This window comes from Pavona decussata, unplaced genomic scaffold (genome assembly GCF_977016875.1).
Source record: "Pavona decussata unplaced genomic scaffold, jaPavDecu1.1 SCAFFOLD_300, whole genome shotgun sequence".
NCBI classification, from domain to species: Eukaryota; Metazoa; Cnidaria; class Anthozoa; order Scleractinia; family Agariciidae; genus Pavona; species Pavona decussata.
In genome coordinates this window covers 512,099-537,779 of record NW_028145697.1, presented here as the reverse complement: position 1 = coordinate 537,779, position 25,681 = coordinate 512,099, and the positions used below count along the sequence as shown (strand labels likewise).

The following is a 25,681-nucleotide window of genomic DNA, read 5'->3' as shown; positions in this document are numbered from 1 at the left end:
GGGTAGGTAGATCCGCTGGATTCTGCGGTCCTGGACAGTACCTCCAAACACTGGGATCTAACAATGACTGAATTTCAATAACACGATTGGCAACAAATGGTTTCCACTGTGAGGCGGCTCCTCTGATCCAGTGTAAAGTTGAAGAATTGTCTGTCCAACAAACAATGCGGTTTATGGGACAATCGATTGCACCTTTGACATAGGTACAAAGTCTAGCAGTAATTACAGCAGCCATCAACTCTAAGCGCGGAAGTGTAATCTTCCTTACAGGAGCCACTCGGGTCTTGGACATTACAAGACTGGTAGATGCCTTTCCATCTTCACTAACAACTCTCAGATAAACTGCAGAGGCATAAGCAACTTCCGACGCATCACCAAATGCGTGTAACTCAACTTTAGGATTCTGACTTAATGACAAATCAGTGTAACATCTTGGAATGTGAACGTGTTCAAGTTCTGAAAGTTCTTGAACCCACTGATTCCATTTCAATGAGACTTCCATGGGAATTTCCTCATCCCATCCAACACCTTGGGTCCACAAACTTTGAAGAATCAATTTTGACCTCACTGAAAACGGTGCGATTAGACCAATCGGATCAAAAATCTTTGCTGCTAAAGACGCCACTTTTCTTTTTGTGTACACTGTCTCTGATCTGGACTTAACAATGTCCGCATCAATTGCAAAGACAAGGCTGTCAGTTATCGTATTCCACTTTAAACCTAATGCTTTTGTCATTGGATGTGCTTCTGCTAAATCACTCTCCAGGTTGACGAGACTAACTGCTGCTCTGTCCCTCTCAGGTAAAGAATCCATAAGCTCAGACGAATTGCTTGACCATTTTGTCAAATTAAAGGCAGCTTTCTGCATAAGCTCAGTTGCACTTTGCTGCAATTTCAGTGTTTCCTGCACATTGTCTCTCCCTGAAGCAAAGTCATCAACATAAGTGTTCCTTAAAATTTCACTTGATGCAACAGGGAATGTTCCTTTACACCTTTTCACATGCTCTTGAATAGTACCAATGGCAAGAAAAGGACTGGAAACAACTCCAAATGTGACCCTTGTCATTCTGTAAATCTTAGGCGTGGCCTTAGGGTCCAAATCTCTCCATAGATACCGGTGTGAATCCATGTCTTCCTCTTTTAACCGGATCTGTAAGAACATCTTCTCTATGTCACCCATGATAGCTACATGATTCTTTCGAAAACGCAGAATAATTCCAACTAAATCTGGCTGCAATGCTGGGCCTGGCTCTAAGCAGCTGTTCAGAGAGACACCATTGCTATCTTTAGCTGATGCATCAAACACCACTCTTGTCTTGGTTGTCTGCTTGTCTTCTCTAATGACCGCATGATGGGGGAGATAAAACACAGGACGCCCATCTGTCGGTGTAACTTCATCACAAGGTACCTCTTCAGCAACACCATTCTCAACATACTTGTTAATCGCTTCTCGGTATGACGTAGCTTTCATTGGCTCTTGGAGCAGCTTCTTTTCTAGATTGTACAACCTACTTTCCGCTTGCCGGTAATTATCTTTCAATGCAACACGATCTTTCTTCCACGGTAAGGATACTTCATAGCGACCATCATTGTACGTTAGAGTCTCTTTAAACTTCTTCAAGACCATATCTTCAACATGAGTAGTAGAAACTGAACTTTCAGCAGGTCTAACACCAATGGACTCCAAATCCCAGAACTTTTGAAGTGTTTCATTCAATTGTTCCTCAACACCAATTTGAACATTCATAGACACAGTGCATTCTCGGTCATGACCACCTGTTGGTCCACAGAAGACCCAACCCAAAGTTGTGCGAACTGCAACTGGTTCACTGGAACGTCCTCTTACAATGTCTCTTGTCACGAAGGAATAATAGAAATCCAAACCAATAAGCACATCAATCTCCTGTTCATCTCTAGGGAACTCTTCAGGAAATACTATGTTCCGAAGATGAGACCATCTTGCTGGATGAATATCCACAGCTTCAGCTGGCCGGCATATTACTGGTGTAGTAAGCGCTTCAATACACTGAGGCTGTCCAGATTTATCAACAGGTGCCACAGTAAATGTAATTCTCTTCCGCAAAGTGTTCTTGGTAGCCTCTCCTCCAAATCCAGAGACAACAATTTTGACACTCTTCCCGTTAAGACCAAGCTCATCAATTACACTCTGCCGAACAAACGATGTTTGAGAACCAGGATCAAAGAAACATCTCACAACTTTTGAACACCCATTCACTCCACACAAAATAGCTGGTACAGTCTGCAGAATCACCTTTCCACCCGAGCCCACTGCAACAGAATTTGCCACAACTGAAGATGACACAGGAGGACCTGATGAAGGGGATGGTAATTCAGGGACCGATTCCACCTTAACTTCTTCCAAGTGAGGTCGAGCTGAATCTTGATGCAGGAGACTGTGATGTCTACCTTGGCAGTGCTTGCATGGAGGCTTCTGGCACACTTCAGCTCTATGACCAGATTCAAGGCATCGGAAACACAGACCCTTAGACGTTGCCTTTCTGAACCTTTCTTTTACAGGCAATGACAGAAAACTGACACATGACTTCAAACCATGGTTTTTGGAGCAAATGACACACTTGCCCTCTTGCGTTGTCGCACATAATGCAGAGGTGGATGACCTTTGCGAGCGGTTAAACTTGAAACGATTTTCACGATTTCCAGGATTTTCCTTTGCTGGAGCTTTCGAATCAAGAGAAGGAGGTTGGGAAGACTCTTTAGCTCTAATCAGTTGTTCCAAGAAAGTGAACAGTGTTTTCACTTCTACACAGTCCTGCTTAGCTATTTCCTCACTGAGCTCCAGTTCCCATTTTTCCACAACTTCTTTAGGTAGCTTGTCCACGATAAGGGGCACCAGAACAGGAGCCAAAGTTTCAGATTTAAACTTTTCACCCATGGACTCGACAGAACGAACGTGACCTATCACTTCATCGTAAAATTTACGCATGGAGGCTGCATCATCACAGCTCAAACGTGGCAAATGGATCAAGGATCTTACATGTGCATCGAGGATTAACCTTGTATGCCCAAATCTTTCCTTCAGGATTTCCAAAACTGGCTGGTAATTCGCTTGTACCACTGCAAAACCTTTCACCGCTTCAGCAGCCGAACCCTTTAGCGATCTCATCAAATACTCTAATTTTTGGACATCTGCCAACGACGCATTGTCGACTACCGAAACTTTTATCGACTGATAATAGGGTTGCCAACTCAAAACATTGCCATCAAAGGTTGGTAGATTGATCTTGGGTAGCTTAACTTGTACTTGAGAAGACGACTGAGATACATGTGGGTTGCTTCCCGCCAATTTCACTTCTGGCAAATGTTTACTTGAAAGATAACTCGTCATTTTCGCCATGCTTTCAATCACACGCCCTTCATACTCATTGTGACTCTCACACTCGGCATCAATGTCAGCATCTTCCAACATCGTGCACATTGTGCCTTGCACTTCTTGCAAATCGCTCCATTTGCTTGCGATGTTATCTTTCAACACTTGAATTCGTGCATGATTATCTTGTTGTGACAGGGCTTCGTCGACTGACTTCACCGTGTCTGTTAAAGATTTTCTCAGAAACCTTCTCTTTTTCTTGACAGCTTCTAAATCTTTCGACATTTTCAAACACCGTTTAAAATTCCACTGCAAATCCACTGAAGTTCCACTCGATCAAGGTGCTGCAACACACGTGTTTTGGCGCCAATCGCCAAGATGCGAAAACCCACTTTTTCGCGGCAAGAAACAGAAGTCCAACACTCCTTTTCGCTTGACCGATCGTCGATACTGTTCATCCGACTCAAAGGACCATGAAAATGAACGATTTATTCACTAAAACGCAACGAAAACTTAGGCAATACATTTCATGATTCTCGACCAGAACGTCGAGCAACGTTTTCATAACATAAACTCGGACCCAGTGTCCACTCATTGGAACTTAGTCTCCACTCATACACACGCAATGCGCCTTACACAAAATGAAACGCGGAAATTTAAATTTTCAGTTCGGAACAAATCGTGAGGTAGAAATACATACAGATTATTTCGCTTCTATATTAATTGGCTACAAACACATACCCCTCTAGATCCAAGGAACACCATTCCGGTAGCAATCTGTTTCGAAAATGTTACCAAGTCGTATGGAGTCAGCTCCTGAGCTTGGCCTTCCCCGCAATAATACTTGTCATTAATCCCTCGGCTTTTTCTCATGTAACCCAACAAATCTCCTCGGGGCAAGTACTCCACGATCAGAATTGGCTGAACTGTGCGCAGAAATACAGCATGATAAAGACATTGGCACCATATTATATTTTTTAAGCATTAAAACTTAGCTTTATTTCAGTGCTACACTGTAAATTCGAGGGTATATAAAGTTTATTGATTGATTGATTGATTGATTGATTGATTGATTAATTGATTGATTGATTGATTGATTGATTGATCGATCGATTGATTGATTGATTGATTGATTGATTGATTGATTGATTGATTGATTTGCACTTCATCGCAAATCTCAAATGCGAATGCAGCTGTTATTTGATAATGAGCCGTGTAACACAAAACCCAAAAAGACAATTCAGTAAGGTGATCTACTTTTAAGTTTATGACTGATTCCAACAAGTTATATTGATTGAGTGACTGAAAAGTGGTAAAAAAAATAAATTTGCACAATAAAATAGTAATTAAGAACTAACACTTTTTTAAATTTTTTGTCCGAGTTCTTTGTTGTTGTTGCTGCTGTTGATTTAATCTTTTAGCAAAAAAGCACGCCTGCTCATGTTCCATACTGCGCAAAGTGAAGTTATAAATGCACTGAACTAAACCCAACGGACAAGTAACAAAAAGATACATAAATATAAGCAATTAAACAAAAAAAATAGCTCTTTACTGTCGGTGGTGACACAGCCGATGAATTTGATGATGTTAGGCTGAGGACTTTCGGCAAGACGTTTTCCCAAGTCGATTTCCCTCATCAATGATTTTCTTCCTTCTTCCCCAGAAGTAGCTGCAATACATAAAATCAAAATGTTTTCAGACTGCTGGTAAAACTGCTATACTGCTCAACAAAGTCATTAAAGGTTTGTCTGTACTGTCCAATAGGCGGCACCCAAAGCAAGAAAAGTTTTTTTACCGGCGTATAAGCACACGAGCTCGCGACGTGTACGGGTAACAATTTGTGCTTAAGCTGCCACAAGGCTACATATCTAGCATTATTATAGCGTTAAAAGACAAATCTAGTTAAAAGTGTTCAAGAGGTCTTTGGTCAAGAGAATTTGGTCGGAGTAACCATCAAAGCACTATCAAATGGATTTGAGGTAATCCAAAACACTACAGTAATAGAACATCGCCCTAAAATACTGGATCTGCTGTCTGTTTGTCTATTGCACAATCCAAGCTTCAAAATAGGAGTTGATGTTGAAAGTCATTTGGGGAGAAGCATCTGTGGAACATCCAAATTCATTTAAAGTATCTTTGTTGAAGGCCTTACAAAATCAAAGAATTCTAGGGGTGATAAGGTGAGCGTAAAACCCCACAATATGGCCAGGGCCTCTTAGAGGTATTTTTGCACATACATGTGCGAGGTCGCTAGTAACTTACGTTAATACCCAAAAGATTCCCTTGTGTCTTCTAATTAATTTCCTCAATCTTTTTTTTCGGAATGAAACAGATTGACCTTTAAACACAATAATGGTTAGCGTGCACGATTGAAAAATAAAAAATCGTGGACAGCTTTTTTTTGTCATACAAATAGTTCCGTTTTTATGGTTTTTATGGTCAAAAAAGATTAAATGGAGCTTACGTGTAAAGCATTTTGCTGCAACAATCTGTTTACCACGTCCTTCGTTTGGGTGGCTCAAGGCTGCTCGCCAAACTGCTCCAAATCCCCCTGTGCCAATGACTTCACGAAGTTGAATTCGGCCACGTGCGATCTCCCATTCGTCCGCTTCATGATCCAACACATCCATCTCATATCCCTGCTCTTCATCTTGGCTAGATGGTATTCAAATAACAAAAAGATGTTTTTAATCTGATGTATAATAAGACCATGTAATTTACGCTTTTTTGTCTGACTGCGTATCAAATCGCGTCCAAAACGTTCAAAAATCGTTCTATCCAGACACTAAGACGAATTTTATTGACTTTTGTGATGAAAAAAATTAAACCTGAGTCAGCGTAGTAGTCCGCGTTGGAGAACAATGCTAGAGCCCCCAGCGTTCTCAATTGTCGGTCTCACAGATTTATTGCCGTGTAAGGTGCAAATCATGGGGCCGTCTTGTAATCATGGGCTACTTTTGCTAGATTCCGGTAAAAAAAAAAAGGGGGAATCAAATGTTTTATAGTCTTCTCCATACTGTTCATCTCATTTTTTGTTGCATGTCCAGTAAATTGGAAGTCTTGCACTTTGACCACTGGTGCAAACAACCACACCAGACAGGTACAATCATTTTTAAAGATAATTCCACTTACTTGGTCGCAGCTGTGCTCCCAAGAAAATAAAATTAAACAAAAAAACATAATTAGTCAGCTGCATTTAGAGTTCAGTAGGAATATATACCAAGACACAAAATCAGGAATTCTGTACAAACATGTGACTGGTCTTCTTTTAATAATCATACGATAATAAAAAAAAATAAATAAACTTTATTGATAATTTTGTTCGATGTTGTCAGCCTAAAATTCGAAATATTGTGTCACGATAACAAAAGCAGGTAAAATAGACTTGTGCGAAAACAATTTCCTCTAAATGTTGCCTGCGGAACAGACGTTCTTTTTATTTATTTATTTATTTATTTATTTATTTATTTATTTGCGTTTTACAGCCGAGCGGAGGTAAGCTAGTCACGCGTGACTTGCGCTTCACGCTCGCCTCGCGCGAACCTCGTTCCCAGGCCTTTTCCCTTGTAAAATGAGGAGTGGCGGGAGAAGATTCTGGCATCGGCTGGTCTCGTGCTCAACCAACACCCGAAAATCTTGGTTGTGATAAATTAGCGATGAATACATTATGCATAATGTCTCACTTGATCCAGCTAACCCCGACTGGCGCTTCGCGCTCGAACGACTAAATAAACGCCTTTATGCAGCTACATTGTGCATTATTATCGTAGCAAGATGCAATGGCGAAACAGTAAGAAAATATACGTGGTAAGTCGGCTTGGGTTGGCTTTAAAACACTGTTAATTTTCTTTTTTTCAGTTTCTTTAAGTCCTCAAGTGAGGAGTTTTGAGTATATGCGGTGATATGCTGAAAGAGCTGAAAGGCCTGGATGTCATTGCCGTTCTCTCAAATGGTTTCGGGAAATTTCCACTTTTCTATCTTCTACCTGACTTCTTGCTGGTCAAGGGAGAAAAAAGTATCGTTCTTTGTCTGCTCTTTAAACTCAATCACAAAAGACCAACTACGTAACAGTTTGATACTGTTAAAGTATGAGGGAAATCATTTTGTATTCTGAGTCCTGTGGCTTTCACCTAATCCCTTTTTAATTAGATCTTTTGTTTTGTCCGTTCAGTTTGCGACTATACTTCTTGCGCCGTTTGAGGAAAGTAAGCTAGGTTTGGTTTGGCTCACTTAATTAAATGCGCTATATTTCTCACAGCTTTTCTTGTTGAGATCTATGCTTTCCGAAAAGGTCACCCTTCATCTCCTGCTGGCCAAACAAACATTGTCGGCTTCTTTATTTCAATAGACACGCAGCAAGATCTCGTATTTAAACTGTTCATTTTAAAAAATTTGGTCGTAATGAAAATGGTCTTAACTGGCTCTCAGCCTGGGAAATGTTCTAATTATATTCTTTAATTTTAGTTTATGTCAGCTTCCATGTTCTTTAAAAAAAGTTCTTGAAAAAAGAGTGTCTATATTTGAGTCAACAAATTCGATTTTTATGCTCCGCATCAACCCCTTGAATGACTCCTCTGTGTACTGTGCTTTGGAAGGCAATTATCGTCATTTATCGCATTTTTACAAGCTGATGGAATGTTCTTGTCGATGCTTATTTTTTACGCTTTTCGTACGCATCACCACAAACCCTAGTCACTGACTAGACTAAGAACGTGAATCTTTTTTGCAGATGATTGCACCATACACAAGATTGTTAAGATCAAAGGATCAAAAATTATTGGATTTACAACGTATTTGCAGGGTTATCCGCTTATTGATTGTTGGAATTCCCAGCAGGTCGCATAACTTAAAATTATTATGGTGAGCACGTGACCAGCCGTTACCGGGGCCTTTTCCCGTCCCTCTCCATTTTACAATGAGGTTGGCCTCGTGCATGCCTCCGCTCGCCTGAAAATAATAATAAGAATAACGCTTGTTCTGCAGGCTACTCTTCGCATAATGCTATAGACCCTGTCTGTCCGAGAGATTTCAGACGGACATTCTTTAACCTGGTGGGCAGCTATACTTGATTTTCCCGCTTGCACTCCTCTACCCATACCACCTAGAGAGAGACATCAACTTTGCCCGTAGGTGGCGGTTGAAAATTTGTTTCTAATAAATGGCAACCTACATTTTTTGACAAAAGTAGCAAGCATCTTGAGGGTATAAGTGCATTTCAAAATTAAGTAGAAATTATAAATCTGCAAAGTTAATTTTATAATTCTCGTTGTTGACTGTTGTACCTGGAAATCGTGAAAAATAATGCATATTGCAGATTATGTTGCAGATGGCTTTAATAGTGGTAGGCAATCTGTTTGCTTCTTTCGGCAGCAATCTTTGTCTTGAAGCGAGTAATAGCATGTTTTTCTTGCAATCCAAAATTTCTCAGGGCAGTATTTTTTAATGTTATTATCAATTCATATTCATTCTTCGGAGCTCCTTGAGGAAACTCAGCCGGGAAGTCAGTAAAACGTGTTGTGTCTAAGAACGTTTTGCGTTGTGTTATATTTCGCTTAAATTTCTTGATAGCATTGTTCTATATTTGATTTAATTTCTGAATATTTCTCAGTGATCCCTGCAAAGGATTGATAAACTTCACTCATCATTTTATCTTGAAATTACACACTTCAATGCTTGTTTATGTCTTTTTATTCAACAGCTGGGTGAGACCAGAAAGTTATAAAATCAACCGATGAAAACATTTGGTGAGGACACTTTTCTAGATTTGGTTTAAATTTTGGATATTTCTCAGCAATCTCCGCAAAAGATGGTAAACTTCAGTTAGCATCTTGTTTTGAAATTATACAGTTAAATTCTTGTTTATTTCTTTTTATTAAACAACTGAGTAAGAAGAGAAAGTTATAAAATCAACAGATGAAAACATCGGCTAAGGGCACCTTTATCAGGCTAGATCCAGTTTAATATCTGGATATTTCTCAGGGATCCTCGCCAAAATAAAATGATAAACCTCAAACGGCATTTTATCTTGAAATTATAGATTTCTACGCTTGTTTATGTCAGTTTTTTTATTAAACAACTGGATAGGTAGGCTCGATTTCCGCCGCTCTCTCGAGCGCGGGCTCGTTTCCTGATCAGCGGCTGGAAATCGAGCCTACTGGATAAAAAGAGAAAGTTATGACATCAACCGATGAGAACATCTGGTTTGGGATAGGAGATTTTATTCGTATGTGAATAGGTGACATTTTGAAGGTAATTAAAACAACTGCTTTCGAAGGGAAGTTATGACATCATCAGCTTGAAACATCTGCTAACACTGCAGCAGATTTTATTCATATGCGAATATCTGACATATTACAACTAATTAATAATCATTAAACAACTGCTTAGGAAGGGAAGTTCTGACATTATTGGCTGAAATAACATGACTTAAGGTATAGTTTTAGGTAACCGTTTCGCGTAGCATTTGTTGGTTTTTATCATCCATTTCCGATGATGTTAAGTGTTATTTGCAATTATATTGTCGTATTTAATTAAAAGCCAGTCTTCATTATATTTATGTCCAGATGAGATAATGAACAACAATATTTAAAAAAATATACACAAAAGGACTCAAACAAAAAATAACGATTTTGTAAATTTCTATATTTTTCTTGATTTTGAAGCGGCTAATACCCTCGATACGTTGTTTGGCGTTGCTTCATATCATTAGGGGATTCCAACTTCATAACTGTTCAGTATGTTTAGGTTAACTGAAATTCTGGCAATATATCTTCTTCCATCTGCCACATTGTTCATACGGTTTCCTTTTTCAGTTGTTAGAACCTTAAGTCCGAAAAGCTATCCCCTTAATTTAGAAAAAAAAAAAGGGAAGTGTGACGTAAGGGTAAAAGTTCGTACCTGCCTTTCGACGTTTGCGAATGTACCAGGCGACTGACGTGAGAAATATTACAGCCAACAAAGGACCAACAATGTAGTACCACTTCAGCGTCCATCCACTTGCAGCTGCAAATGGATACGTACGAAATCAATGTTAACTTACAGTTAGCAATTTGTTAACGCTCCTACTCTAGAAATTTGATCCGTGACTAAACCAGCCAACTCCTGGATGAAAACATAAAAGAAAGTTGAAGAATCCTTTTGAAATGATGCTGCTTACAATGCTACACAAGGTGGGTTTTGTTGTATACACGACCATTCCAGCGAATGAAAAGCCTACGAATTTCGTATGAGTCGGATCTACCTCAGTAAGTGAAACTACGGTGAGCAACTCAGCTCAGCGTGTACTTTACACTCTTTTAAACAATGATCTGTGTAAAACTCGCGTTTTGATTGGTCTAGAGGAGTGCGTGATTAGAGTATAGACGCACGATTGACGTCATCGAGTGGTGTGACCGGCGCACGTGATCAGAGTCTAGAGTCCAGCCAGAGTGACTGGTCAACAAAGTTTTGCAAACTGTTTTTGCGAGTAGTGGACAAACACAGGCAAATTTTCGCAGGAAAGGAAAACTGCCCAATAAAAAAGTGGACAAAGACCATTGAGAGTGATCTCAACCAGGACAAGAAACCTAGAACTTTGTTGTGGCGTGAAAAGGAAGCAAATATTTGTCGAAATATGCCGCCGATAGAAATCCGGTAATGGCGAGTAATCGATTACAAATCGCAGTGAAGCGGCTTACGTGCTGTAATATTTTGGGGTGGGATTTCCTTCTGGAATAAAGGTTAGTTTTGAAAATATTGTTAGTGAAATTCTTTCAGATTATACTCTAATTTAGAAGATCACAATTGCATGTGTGTAGTAGTCTAAAACTGAGTTTGCTGGAAAGTTTTTGATTCAGCTCAGGCAATGCGATGCTCGCTTACGAAATGTGTTAAAATGTCTTGGTTATTGTATAAAACAAATGGATTCCATTTTGCCGTGGGTCTGTACTCTAATAACGCACAGAGGACGTCAAAACGTGGTGAGAACATCAGTCACGCTACTCGCCTGCGGCTCGAAGCGTACTTCTTTGTTCTCACCACGTTTTGACGTCATCTGTGCGTTATTAGAGTACAGACGCACGGCAAAATGGAATCTATTTGTTAAATATTAAGAAAAGACATGATTTCTGGAGTTACCTTGCCCTTTAAAATAGAAGAGAAAAAAAGGCACGGAATTACTGTATGGAATATAGATTGAAATATTGGCGATCAAATGACACAGCTTTCTCCCTCCCCAAAAAACCTTTTTCCAAATCTTCGACAAACCTATCAAGTGTTATTGCGTATGATTTCGCTGTCCCAGTTTTGGCCGATTTGAACGATATTAATTAGCAATCCTAGATTACTGACAGTTCTCCAAGAATTTTATCACTTGACCGCCATTTAGCTTCATTCCTGCTATTCTGTCCGCTGAGGCACAAAACAACACATCTTAAGACAAATCAGCTTCAACTACATGACCATCATTTGTGTTTAGTTTAAATGGCAACGCTTATCATAATTTCTAAATTTAGTAATTGCAGGATACTAGTTTTCAATATTTTAGATGTTCGTGTATTTAACTGATAGTTGCCTTAAATAAAAAGAACAGTTCACCTGCAGAAGGTGCCATCTTATCCCTTACTCTGATCTCCACGGTCGAGGATAGAGCAGAACCTGCTAGATTGACAGCCTCGCATGCGTAATAGCCACTGTCTTCTAGCTCGACTTTCTCTATAACAAAAGTTCTTTTGTCATCGTTCCTCTTGATGTCAGCCCTTTGAGTTACTGTGGTGCCGTTTTTCTTCCATTTGACCTCGGCATTAGGGTCATTGACTACACAAGTCAATATAAAATGATCTCCTGGCTGAAGTGGAAGATATGACTTTGGGCTTATTTCAGCAGTTGGTTTCTCTGATGTTAAATAAAGAGAGATATAAACAGTAAGTACTTTCAGTAAGATACCTGACATGGAGGAAAAGACGAGGCTTTTTGTGCACAAGTACTTCGAAATTTAAGCAAATTAGAATAATCAATATAGCGATAAACCAATCCACTCAACTAGCTTGCAGAGTATGTGATATTTTCTGTCATGCTCTATGACGTTCGCAACATCCTGAGTCATTTTCAAGTGCATTTAGTAGAACACTGACTATGTGTTGGTTAAACATTCTACAGCTACACTGTGTAAACGAGAGCCAACCAGCTTGAAACAGCTGTCCACAAATGCATTTTTTACTTTCGGTTTGGTCTCTATCATATCTCTGTGGTATTGAGTTTTCTACACAGTATCAGCCTTGATTACTTTTTACTTGTATGTTTATTTTTTAATGATTAGATATTTCGTATACCAGCGGGATTTTCGTTTTGCGCTTTTAAACTTTTTCATTTGTTATAAAAATATTTCCCCGTGTTGGACTGTGACCCGAAAATAGTTTGAGACGTTCTTCATACATAGAACAAACTTGGGAGTTTTCCTTGAGATAAAAGAAAGACTGGACATCTTTTTTTAGCTAATAACGTCCACGTGATCACCGCAAAAAAAAAAATGTTCGGCAGTCTACCTGAGACGTTCGCACAATATGGTGTCTGTTAAACAGTTCACTGGTACTTTTTCAAAGCATTGATTGTTTGGTTATTTGGGGCCGTCAAGGCTGGAATAAACGTATGCCTTCCGCCCTTTTCTTCTCTCCTTCTGCGTTTGTTTATCTCTCCATTAACGCCAAGGTGAAACAAAGCATTACATTCTTTTTTATACATTCTTTCTTAATTGACATGATAAAGAAGATAACAAAAACTCGTTTCTGCTTCAAATTCCCCCTCAAAATAGTGCTGCTTAATTTTGCGCAAACAAAGAAGTTTGTAAACGTTTTCAACTCAAGATAAAAAGCACACCTATTACATGAAGAGTTGAAATGGCTTCTGCTTCTCCGACTCGGTTTTTTGCTGTACACTTGTATGCTCCCTCCATGTGTTTTACAGTGTCTGGTAACTGGAGCAGTGATTCTTTTTCAGTATCTTTAACTGTTGCCCATGAGGGGAGGCCATTCTTAAACCTCCAGCTCACTGTTGGCTTTGGGACACCACTGGCTTTGCAGCTAATGTTGGTAGTTTTGCCTTCAGGGACAGTTTGGTTACTTGGAAAAACAGCAACCTTGGGAGAGGCTAAAGGAGACGAGACAAATATATCTATCAACATGGATGTATTAATAAATCTCTCTGTAACCCGATTCCAACATACCTGTCAGGTAGGTATAGTATATGAATATGTCTGGATGTAAGACGAGACAAGGGAAATGTCATAGTAAGGTTTACAGAGCCGCTTTCTGTAGCATGGACTCACTAAGTCCCAACCATAATGCCCCCCCCCCCCTCCCCTTCCCGTCTCCCCCACAGGCGCACGCATAAGAGAATAAGAAGACAAGTGAAAGCACGATTTGCTAAAGCATTTTGTTCAGTCAGCTCGTGATTACTTTTAGACTTAGGGGAAATAGAGACAAAGTGGTGGACAGTTTTGAGATAAAGAATCAGCACAATGGACTCCATCCCTTGCTAACCTTCAGCTCAAGACCGGAACACTTTTTATAGTGGATAAATACGTTTTCCCAAATTTACTGAAACTAATGGATGTTTTCTTCTTTTTATTCATTGGTCTGGTTAAAATACACTATTATCACTGTCGGAAAAGGAAAGTACTTAATTTCATATGTGGTTAATTTTTACCTGTCACGTCAATCCAAATAGTTGCGTTGATCTTTCCTGCCCTGTTTACAGCTATGCATTCATATCGGCCTGTATCGTTGGAAGTCGCATGCTTGATAAATAGTGTGTTGTTATGGTAGGCAAGTTTTGCTCCATTCTTGGTCCAGTTAACCTTTGGTGGAGGATCACCTCTGACGATGCATTCCATTTTTAATGTGGAGTTCACCGACGCATTCTGATCCTTGAGTTCTGGGTTTAGTTCGGGTGGAACTAATAAATAAAAAGCAAATAACCAGTGAATCAATTATCAGAATTATACATATATTTTACATATATCCCTGTTGAGACCGTGGGGGGGGGGGGGGGGGGGAGTGGGGGGAAATTATTCCCTTGAATACTTTAAACGTTTATAACTCGTTTTCGTTTTAACATTTAAGCAAACGTCATTAAACTGTGTGACTTTTTCAGAAATTTAACTGAAAACAAGTTGATATAGTAGGTTAGTGCTACCTGAAATTGAACTTATCATGACAACCAATTCTAGACAGACATATTTTGTAGAAAGTAAATACCGCTCTGTTTAAGGAGGAGGACTGGCCTTTCTTAGCGTAATTTTTATGTTTCTGCCCATGGTGTTGGTGTTCTTCTGTTGCTTTAGATTAATTTTTGTTCAATTTTGGTAGTTTTCTAAAGTTTCAGGATAATCCAGAAATCCAAGACTACCACCATCTCAAAAGCATGACGTAATTCCAGCGTCATATGACGTTTGAGGAACTATTTATCCTCCAAGTGTAATTCAGTGTCGTTAACATTCTCAGAATTATCGAAGAATACAAAATGGCCTTGCGTAGATAGGCTGAGTAATCACTGAAGAAACCTTCAGCCGGCAAAGGTTTTACAGTAAAAATTTAAATTGTAGAAATGGCGAGTATATGCCATATCTCCAGGTATTGTTCAAACGTCTTGCTAAAAAAAATACCTAACATAACTCAGGTTTCTCAAGTAATCACTCGCACCTTCCTGAAAGGTTTCATTTGTGGACTAGGAAAAATTAAACGTCACAAAATTTCTTAATAGCCAAAAAAGCCTCATCACAGATTAATTCTCTTCCAGCTCTACGAAGGTAACTTGAAGAAATGCGCATATACTAGCGACTCCCTCTAACGACATTAAGAGCCAATTCTGAGAAGATATAAGAGTCATTTGTATTTTGAAAGCAATGTTGTAAGAAATGAATAGCAACTTTACAAAAGAACCGAGTGAACTGTTATAAATCTTCTATATGAATACCATTCTAGGCATTTACCAACAACTACCCTAACGTTTTCCATTTTCCGTGTAGGACAGCTAGACTTATAATGGTGGTTTCTCTGGAAGTCAGGTACAGAGAACCACTGCCACGTTGTACACCAGACATTACCTTATTCGTCTTTGGTTAGAAAACGATCTTTTAAAACGTTTTTACTCACTGTCAACAGTAACACACATGCTGTCATTAGAAACACCGAGTTCATTCTCCGCTTTACAGGTGTACATTCCCTCATCGGCAGCTTGCATCTGTGTTAGGACCAGAGTTGTGTTGTACTTTCCCTCATCGTCCGCTTTTATCTGTGTTAGGACCAGATTTGTGTTGATCTCACTTTCTAGAGGCATTTTGTCCTTAAACCACTGTATTCTGGGCTTTGGATAACCTTCATGGACGATACAAGTCAGAGTAACATTGCCTCCTTCAAGAACAGGGTGGCGCGGTCCTGATAGTTGGATGTTTGGTGCAACTAAAAAAAATTAAAAACAATGGCAAAGTATTTAATAGGCGTATCTTGTTGACGTATTCAAGTTGTAGATTTACAACTATCGGTGCTGTCCACAAGGTTGATTTGTATAACGTGCCCTTTTCAATAACTTAAACAGCATAAGTACGTCAATTATCATCATCCGGGTAAGTGTATGTCCTGAGAAGGACTGTTTTAGGTGACGCTGACTGACGTTTCGACAACCTGAGCGGAAGTCATCGTCAGAGTCATTTAAATTGTGGAACGTTAAATGATGACATCTCCACTTCGTTGACCAATCAGGTCAACAACCAGACACATTTATACCATTTATACGTTCCACAATTTGCTTGACTCTGAAGATGACTTCCGATCAAGCAGGTCAGATTGTCGAAACGTCAGCCAATGTCACCTCAAACAGTCCTTTTTAGGGCTAAACTCACCTGGATGATCATAATTTACGTACTTATGACATGACTTCTGGGTTTCAGCCATTTACAATTTAAACAGCCTTATATTTTTTAGAACTGGTTCAAAGCCATGGACACATGCAAAAACTTTCTTAGACACCAGATCAGATAATGAGCAAAAACACTTTTATCACGAAACCCGCGTGTCTCTACTGAAACGGGACCCGAAGCTCTGCGTGACGTCGCCCTGGTTTGCTGACGAGATTGACGGGAGATAAAATGATAACTGCTAATGTGGGATAAATTGGCCACAAAGTGACGCTTTTATTTCACCCGACATCAAGAATATCGATATAATAAACATCACGCAATCTCTTAAGCAAAGTTGGGGTTAAATATCGGCAAAGAGCCAAGTCATATAAAAAGGCAACAAAAGCCTACAAAGAAAGGCCGGAGCATGGGGAGGGGGCGGGAAAAATAATTCTTCTACAGTACCGGAGATCTGCGTTCGGATGTTAACACGATGGGAATGAAGGCGAGAAGGACCACGAGATAAATTGATCTTGCCTATAACCTCGGTGTTATTAGATATGACCTCATTTCATTGGCTTAAGTTCTATGATTGACAACGCTCCTTGCCCCATGCAACGGCACACCTAAATTAACTATCACGGGCCTCGAGATAAAATCACATTATGCTTATGTCATAATGTTGGCCTTTTATCACGAAACCCGCGTGTCTCTACTGAAACGGGACCCGAAGCTCTGCGTGACGTCGCACTGGTTTGCTGACGAGATTGACGGGAGATAAAATGATAACTGCTAATGTGGGATAAATTGGCCACAAAGTGACGCTTTTATTTCACCCGACATCAAGAATATCGATATAATAAACATCACGCAATCTCTTAAGCAAAGGTGGGGTTAAATATCGGCCACCGCCACAAAAATGTGGCAACCCCACCAAGACGAAAAGCAGAGCCTGGATATCACCGGTGACAAACCGAAGAGAACGGTAACGATGCGAGCCCATGACTGACCAACGCTACGTTCAACATGAAAACGATGTAGTAGTGTAAATGATATAAACGGTGGCGGGCACAGCCCGTGAAAGAGACAAACAATTGAAGCAGTCTGGAGCAAGCTAAGAAAACCATATCAGTATCTAGATCTAGGAAAAATTAAAGACAACATAACCAAATACTACTAGTCGAAATCGCTAAGCAGTAAGAAAAATGAATGCCGAGGATGAACCGACAGCCCAATGTCTGACTCAATTCATCCTGGACGCAATCTGTAAACAATTGTCAGCTTGACGAGCGTGAAAAACAAATTATTCTAAAACGAGGAGGCGAATTAGCAGCCCATGACTGACCTAAGTCGCCTACCCGCGTTATGTAGGAATTTAAAGCCGTAGAATTTATAATCGACGCAAAGGCGAATGCACCGAAGCGGCGAATTAGCAGCCCATGACTGACCTAAGTCGCCTACCCGCGTTATTTAGGAATTGAGAGCCGTAGAATTTATAAGTAACGCAAAGGCGAATGCACCGCAGGCAAGAAATAAGAAAGGGTAGCAGCCCATGTCTGAACTACGCCATGACCCATTTAACCCTAAATATATTACTTAGTAGTTAGTTGGCATGTAAAGTGCCCGACCTGAGGTAGAGCTTGAATGCGTCGGACTTCCAGCGACCAAGAGCCCGGATTTGAGCGTCGGAGTAACCATTCTCAGCTGCAAGACAAGCGGCCCCTATGCGGAAACTATGACTTTTATATCGAGAAGTGACGAGCCCACAAAAAGTTAAACAACGACGTAGCTCAGAATTGAAATGGGTAATAGTAATAGGGCTCCCATCAGAACAGCAGAAAAGTGGCCCGGGCTTATTGCCTCTTAACCGGCAATACTCGAGGAGCGATTTCACCGGGCAGAATGGAAGGGAATCTTCGCGTTCAATAATGATATCATGGGGCCGATTGTCCGTGTTATGTTTAAAGCGAGCAAGTGTGATCTTGACTCTGCGGATGTCAGCTGAACTCGTAATAAAGCTGACGTTGCAGTATTGAACAACGCTATCAGAACAATCGAGGCTTTTGGTCGCTAGCTCTCCGACACGGAAAAACCCGTAAAAAGCGAATAAAAACATGGTGGAAAACGTAGTGCGCTGAGAGGCCGAAGAGTTGGTATGCTGCAATGAGCGGACCAGTTGATGGAGAACAGATCGTGTAATGGGCAGCCTAATATCAGCCGATTTCGAGCGACTGATAGCCCTCATAAGTTTTTGAATGACGAATGTTTTGGTAGGATCGTGTACACCGGCTATTTTGTGTACATAACTAATAGCGGAGAGATAAGACGTTACGGTTGCGGGTGCCAATTTTCGGGCGTTAAGATAGGAAATGAAAAGGGCCAAGGAAGCGCAGGTCAGGGGGAGCGAAGGGGGAGCTGAATTAAAATAGTGTGTGTAAAACTCGGTAAAGACTGCCCACGTTCTCTGATACATTTTCCGAGTAGCAGAAGATAAGGAGGACTCAAGCAGAGCACTCAGGTTAGTGACCAACTCTCCGGCAGAAGGCTCTCGGGCACAGCCGTCGGAAATTCGTCCACCCCCGGACACAATACCTTGAACTTGTCGACCTGAAACCGGGAAATGTAATCGGCGGGAGTATTGTGAACACCTTGAATATGCCTAGCTCGAAACATTATGTTGTGTCGCAAAGAGGTTAACACCAGGTCACGGACCAATATCATCACCAAGTTGTGTTTAGAAGTGTGATGATTAATGATGTCAAAAATGACACATCTGTTGGCCATCAAAGGCCCCCAGATGCGCAGAGCGATAACAATCGGGAAGAATTCTAAAAAGGTGATATTAAAATGCTTCCATGTTTCCGGCCACGCGCCGAAGAACCAATGCTTACCAAAGATAGCGCCATAGCCCTTCGAGCCGGCGGCGTCAGTAAATAACTCGAGAGGATTCGAGACCTCCCATAACTCAGTATAGAAAAAGGTCTTACCATTAAAGTTTTGTAGGAAAGAAAGCCAAACCTGAATGTCAAATTTCGTTTCCTTAGTCAAGCGAATACGGTGATGAGGGCGCTGGATGCCCCTGGTAAGATTGATCATTCGGCGAAGAAAAGCGCGGCCGGGGATGACAACCGAGCAGGTAAAATTCAAAAGGCCTAGTAAAGACTGAAGCTCTCGAAGCGTTACTTTACGCCTCATATAAAAATGATGTAGTAGCAGCTGGCATTTTTGAAGCTTATCTTCCGGTAACCTAGCTTCCTGTCGCACCGAATCGAGAGTGATACCAGCAAACTGTAGCGTGTTGAATGGCCCGACGGTTTTCTCCTGTGCTATTGGAACCCCGAGATAGCTACACATGCGAAGGAAATTGTCAAGACCGGATTGACATTTTTCCTTCGTAGGGGCAATGAAGAGAAAGTCATCCAAAATGTGCACAACACCTGAGGCATTGAACAAATCTTTAGATAGCCACTCGAGAGCTGAGCTAAAAGCTTCGAAAATCGCACAGCTGGAACTACATCCCATTGGCAGAGCGCGATCAAAATAATACTGGTTAGCCCATTTCATGCCTAATAGAGCATGATCCTTAGGGTGAACCGGGATGATGCGAAATGCAGATTTAACATCGGTCTTAGCCATAAAACAGCCAGCTCCTAACTTCTTGATGACAGATATGGCATCACTAATAGACGCATAGTGAACTGATGAGAATTCTTCAGGAATGTAATCGTTAACAGATGAACCCTTAGGATACGACAAATGATGAATTAAGCGAAATTCAGAGGGATCCTTTTTGGGAACGATGCCTAAGGGAGAACAGCGTAAATTCGGAAAAGGAGGTGAAGAAAACGGGCCGGCTATTCTGCCCGCTTCGAGCTCCTTTTCTAGTTTAGCGGTAACAACGTGGGGTTGCTCTTGTGCACTCTTCAAATTAGGGGATTCGAAAGGGCGCCTTTCCCCCATAAACTTAATTCGAAAACCAAAAGAAAAGCCATCAATCAAATATTGTTTTAAAGCTGGAGCATAACCCTGCAAAAGAAAATCAAGCCTTTCCACCCTTACGGGGGTAACCGGACTGCTGAGTAGGGGGATGGGCTTGTTTGGCTCCGGGGCTGGCAGGGGGGGGGGCGCGTTGTGAACTAGGGGATGAACATTGACTTGAGGGGTGGGGTGAACCACATTTGAAACAAACGTGGTCGTAGCGGCACCCACCACAGAATCGCCCGGCGTGAAATGCCCAACAAGTTCCCTTCGGAAACGACTGGCGGTTCCGAGAGCGCGTGGAGACCTTATCAGAGGGAACCTGCGGTCGAGCACGAAAATTTGTCACTGCCCTTAGCCATAGTTCCCAATGAATAGTATCCCAAGGGTATTGGTCGGGAGCTGACTGTCTTATGTAACGAAACTGTTCGTCATAAAATGACCAGTCACCTGGTTTGGACGCAATGTCCCTCACGACCTCGCAGTATTTCATTAACTTAGGAGCCTCAGTAGGAAATTTCTCGACATAAATAGCGACAAAAGTATTAAAAGCTGACAACCACTGACTGAGGTTATGAATCTTCTTAGGTGGCTGGCTAGGTTCTGGTGTCAACTGGGGCTGAGTAGACGACGTACTTGAGGGAGTTAGGGACAGGGAATAACGATCGGTATTTGGGGACAACGAAAGCAACCCGCCAAAATCAACATATTCGTTACCCCAAATTTTTGCTTTGAGTTTTGGGTTGACTCTAGAGCCGAGAGCTATGGCTATGCTTGAAAATGGCTGCCGAGGGGAACTCTGAGGCTGAGTACCTTGTGTTATAGCTGTGATATCCCCTTGAATGGCCTCACTGGCGGAACGTTCCCCATCATTTTCAACAGGAGGAATTGAAGATGCTCTGAGGTCTTGAGTCAAGCTGCGGGTGCCCCTGGGTCCCAACGCCTGTTGTATCGCCTGGGAAATGGTCGTCGAGATGGAGGTGGATAGCGTTTGCAGATCAACTGAGATCAAGTTCTGGTTGTGATAGTTGCACTGGTTTTGAGAAGCAACAGCGTCGTCTGGAGAAACTTCAGAAAGGTCGGAGCCTCGCGTGCGTTTCGTTCTCCTTTGCGTGTTGGACTGATCGGAATGTGCACGCTTCTTGGGTGGCATGGCTTATCAATAAAATTTCTTAGATAAGAAACTAGATTACGATAAAATAAAAATAATAACGTAAACCGCAGAGGGACAGCGCTGGAAATAATGCGCTTCATAGCGACGGAAATGAACGAAAAAATTATCAGATCATTTAGCGCCAGAAGTACTACAGTGCCTAAGGCAAAGGCAGAATACCGAGCGCAAAGGACACACCCAAAAACTGAGCGGTCGGAAAGGATTGTACACTCATGCGGTAACTGCCAGTACCTAACATTGAGCCAGAGCCAGTAAAATAATTATACGTGTACAGCCAAAAAGGAGTACATACGTACATACATACGACTGTATAACAAGTCGTGCAATCAAACAGCTTTGTAGCTGAGTCAAACGTAGCCGCGCCCAAAAAGGGGCGATGGCTTACAGCAAATATATAAGGCCGACACAAACAATAGGTGAACGTGTCAATAAAACATCAAAGGCTCGGCATAGGGCACAACTGAGAGCTGGCAAAACATGTAAAGATCTGTATCAGAATGAAGCAAACTTAACAAACTCCTTCCGAGGAGGGAGAACTTGGCAAAAGGCGCAAAGATCGCAGGACTGCCCCTCTGAGACTACGATATAGCTTACGCTGTCCCCTAGAGTTCAAATGAACGCCATCGGGTGTATAAAAATTGTCTTTCGCCTGCCAAAACCCTCTATGGCCCCAAAACATGGCATATGGTATAGGATCTAACACAACCCTTAGGTATCGTGTTAACATGCCGACCTTTGTGTTAAAAGCCTCAGCGGAGAATCGGCGAATAGTCTGGCACACGCACACCAACTGCACCCCGCATGAATCGTGGAGGAAATGGACAAACTCATCGATTGCTGAACCAACACGTAAGGGCGAAAGAGTAACGAGGTCATTACTGCCTAGTTGGAGAATGACGACATCAGGGCGAAAGGAATGAAGGACATGTGTGTCGAATTTTAACGTCTTTTCGACTGTTCTACCCCCAACTCCATGCCAACGTATTAGGACAGGCAAAGAGATTTGAAAGTCAAGATCAAAATCGTTGGAATTATTCCGGACGAACTGCTTTAAGCGCTTAATAAAGGAATGTCCGAGAATCAATACACGGGGGGTGGAGTTAGACATGTCCCAACTATTGCCCGAAAAAACCTGCGCAGCTGAGGTCAAACGGTACAAAAGAAACACGGTAGAAAAGAAAAACGAAGAAATAGAAAAATGTTTAACTTGCCTGAAAAAATAATTCTTCTACAGTACCGGAGATCTGCGTTCGGATGTTAACACGATGGGAATGAAGGCGAGAAGGACCACGAGATAAATTGATCTTGCCTATAACCTCGGTGTTATTAGATATGACCTCATTTCATTGGCTTAAGTTCTATGATTGACAACGCTCCTTGCCCCATGCAACGGCACACCTAAATTAACTATCACGGGCCTCGAGATAAAATCACATTATGCTTATGTCATAATGTTGGCCTTTATTTCTTTCCGGCTAAGGCTTTTCTCTTCCGTCCTACTCTCTAGGTTTGGTTTTTAATTCTCATTGTTTGAAGAGCCCACCTTGTTTAATTTTGTGCACCGCGTATATTCAAATAAATGTAATTTATGTTTTAAAACAATAAATTAATCCAAAATGATTGATTCGCGACAAATATTAAGTTTCAAACGGACGAAACTAACTTGCTACTCCACCTACTCTGGTGACCGTCTTTAATCTTGCGAATCCTCCAGTTTCGTGATAAAAATGACGCAATGTTCAAGTTCATGATGATTTCCATGATTAAGCGATTTGGTGATCGATTGAAGTATGGAAGTACAATCGCGGTTTGAATTTCGGTTCGTTTTCACACGAAATTTTGCCCCTTGAAACATATCCCAAAGTCATATTCCTGCACTATAGTAAACCTCAACCACATTTGCACAACATATATTAAAATCTTGCTGTTGGTATCTCACAATGATTGAACAAAGAGACATTATTCTAAGCGATCGCGGTCGTGATTGAATCATGAAAATTGTTTCAAAGAAACGCCAGTGTATCAGGTCAAGACACTATTCCTCACACAAAGTATTTATTCCAAATTTACTCTACGAAAGCAGATGGCGGATGACGGAACCTAACACAACCAAACCTAAAACCCAACTACTATCAGAACGAAACCTGGAAGTGACTGTATGGCGAGACAGTGAAGTCAGGTGACCGCAGCTGAGGGAAGTATAAACGAGAAAACAAACCGAATAGACGTTCAGCCCTTCTTGTTGTTTCAGACTACGAGTAGCCTTTTACATCCCTCATTGATATTAGAGTGAGCAAAACACTCCAGGAGACGCTACTCGTAAACGTTTTTAATTTTACGATTTAGCGGCCGCCATCGATTTGGTATATATTAATTACGAAACCACTTTGCCGATTAAAACAAGCATATAATAAGCAAGAGATTTGATTGCAATACCATGCCTTTTCCCATGCCCACTTCGAGTCTTTGCCGTTCTATGACGTGGCGAAAAATTAACGACCGCCGGGAGAACGTAAGCATGAGCCGGAAATTTTTCCTTTTCTTAGGCTCTCTGGACAAGAACATAGCTCGGCCACATTAGACAAAATGAACACGTTTAAACAATCGCAAAACAGCACGTTTTCACACAGGCGCGTCCACGAGATCACCGTAAAAATAAAAAGTTCTGCAGTCTGCCCTGAGACGTTTGCACAATATGGTTTCCGGTAGACAGTTCACTGGTACTTTTTCAAAGCACTGATTGTTTGGTTATTTGGGGCAGTCAAGGCTGGAATAAAGGTATGCCTTCGGCCCTTTTTTTTCTCTCTCCTTCAGCGTTCGTTTCTCTCTCCATTAACGTCATGGAGAAAGAAAGCATTACATTCTTTCTCAATTGACCTGATAAAAAAGATAACAAAAAGTCGTTTCTGATTCAAATTTCCGCTCAAAATAGTGGTGCCTAATTTTGCGCAAACAAAGAAGTTTGTAAACGTTTTCAACTCAAGATAAAAGCACACCTATTACATGAAGAGTTGAAATGGCTTCTGCTTCTCCGACTCTGTTTTTTGCTGTACACTTGTACGTTCCCTCCATGTGTTTTACAGTGTGTGGTAACTGGAGCAGTGATTCTTTTTCAGTATCTTTAACTGTTGCCCCTGAGGGGAGGCCTCCATTATCAAAACTCCAGCTCACAGTTGGCTTTGGCACACCGCTGGCTTTGCAGCTAATGTTGGTAGTTTTGCCTTTAGGGACAGTTTGGTTACTTGGACAAACATCAACCTGAAGATAGGCTAAAGGAGACAAATATATCTATCAACCTGGATATATTAATACATCTGCCTGCAACCCGATTCCAACATACCCGTCAGGTAGTTATTGTACTTGAAAATGTCTGGATATAAGGCGAGACAAGGGGAATGCCATAGTTAGGTTTACAAGGCCGCTTTCTGTAGCATGGACTCACTAAGTCCCACCAATAATGACACCCCACCCCACCCTCCCCCAGGAGCACACAAAGGAGAATAGGAAGACAAGTGAAAGCACGATTTGCTAAAGCATTTTGTTCAGTCAGCTTGTGATTACTTTTAGACTTAGGAGAAATAGAGAAAAAGTGGTGGGCAGTTTTGAGATAAAGAATCAGCACAATGGACTCCCTCCCTTGCTAACCTTCAGATCAAGACCGGAACACTTTTCATACTGGGTAAATACGTTTTTACAAATTAAAGGAAAGTACTTAATTTCATATGTGGTTAATTTTTACCTGTCACGTCAATCCAAATAGTTGCGTTGATCTTTCCTGCCCTGTTTACAGCTATGCATTCATATCGGCCTGTATCGTTGGAAGTCGCATGCTTGATAAATAGTGTGTTGTTATGGTAGGCAAGTTTTGCTCCATTCTTGGTCCAGTTAACCTTTGGTGGAGGATCACCTCTGACGATGCATTCCATTTTTAATGTGGAGTCCACCAACACATTCTGATCCTTGAGTTCTGGGTTTAGTTCGGGTGGAACTAATAAATAAAAAGCAAATAACCAGTAAATCAATTGTCAGAATTATACATATATTTTTCATGTATCCCTATTGAGACCGGGGAGGAGGGAGATTATTCCCTCAAATACTTTAAACGTTTATAACTCGTCTTACTGTTTATAGGCAAACGTCATTAAACTGTGTGACTTTTTCAGAAATTCAGCTGAAAACAAGTTGATATAGTAGGTTAGTGTTACCTGAAATTGAACTTATTATGACAACCAATTCTAGACAGACATATTTTGTAGAAAGTAAATACCGCTCTGTTTAAGGAGGAGGACTGGCCTTTCTTAGCGTAATT

The 25,681-nt window shown here is 41.1% G+C and overlaps 2 protein-coding genes across 4 annotated transcripts in view; both read right to left on the bottom strand.

Moving 5' to 3' along the window:
• Window positions 1-25,681, bottom strand: part of LOC146454481 (tyrosine kinase receptor Cad96Ca-like) — a 37,778-nt gene that overhangs the window by 5,454 nt on the left and 6,643 nt on the right. The window contains exons 3-11 of one of the 2 annotated variants that reach the window (XM_085094987.1): window positions 25,112-25,360; window positions 24,369-24,641; window positions 15,478-15,783; window positions 14,030-14,278; window positions 13,202-13,471; window positions 11,924-12,220; window positions 10,247-10,351; window positions 5,814-6,004; window positions 4,902-5,018 (exon numbers count right to left, since the gene is read on the bottom strand). In XM_085094987.1, the coding sequence (XP_084951113.1) occupies window positions 5,868-6,004; window positions 10,247-10,351; window positions 11,924-12,220; window positions 13,202-13,471; window positions 14,030-14,278; window positions 15,478-15,783; window positions 24,369-24,641; window positions 25,112-25,360 (1,886 nt within the window). In that variant the 3' untranslated portion in view covers window positions 4,902-5,018; window positions 5,814-5,867. Of the gene's footprint in view, window positions 1-4,090; window positions 4,276-4,901; window positions 5,019-5,813; window positions 6,005-10,246; window positions 10,355-11,923; window positions 12,221-13,201; window positions 13,472-14,029; window positions 14,279-15,477; window positions 15,784-24,368; window positions 24,642-25,111; window positions 25,361-25,681 lie in introns of those variants that run through there. The other variant, XM_085094988.1, reaches the window with a different exon arrangement.
• LOC146454482 (uncharacterized) lies at window positions 17,019-22,821 on the bottom strand. 2 transcript variants are annotated; one of them, XM_085094990.1, is made up of 3 exons: window positions 22,584-22,821; window positions 21,012-21,353; window positions 17,019-18,827 (listed from the first exon to the last, which is right to left on the bottom strand). In XM_085094990.1, the coding sequence occupies exons 2-3, from the start codon at window positions 21,349-21,351 to the stop codon at window positions 17,824-17,826; spliced, it is 1,344 nt and encodes a 447-aa protein (XP_084951116.1). In that variant the 5' UTR covers window positions 21,352-21,353; window positions 22,584-22,821; the 3' UTR covers window positions 17,019-17,823. The 2 variants fall into 2 exon arrangements, with proteins under 2 accessions (XP_084951116.1, XP_084951115.1); XM_085094989.1 differs by lacking the exon at window positions 22,584-22,821 and having other exon boundaries at window positions 21,012-22,531.

Bases quoted from the DNA above. Each gene is read 5' to 3' on its own strand.
- LOC146454482 (XM_085094990.1), bottom strand. From the start codon at position 21,351: ATGCCACCCAAGAAGCGTGCACATTCCGATCAGTCCAACACGCAAAGG. The intron at 18,828-21,011 runs GTACTCAGCCTC...TCCCGGTTTCAG, and splicing joins TATCACAGCTATAACACAAG to GTCGACAAGTTCAAGGTATT.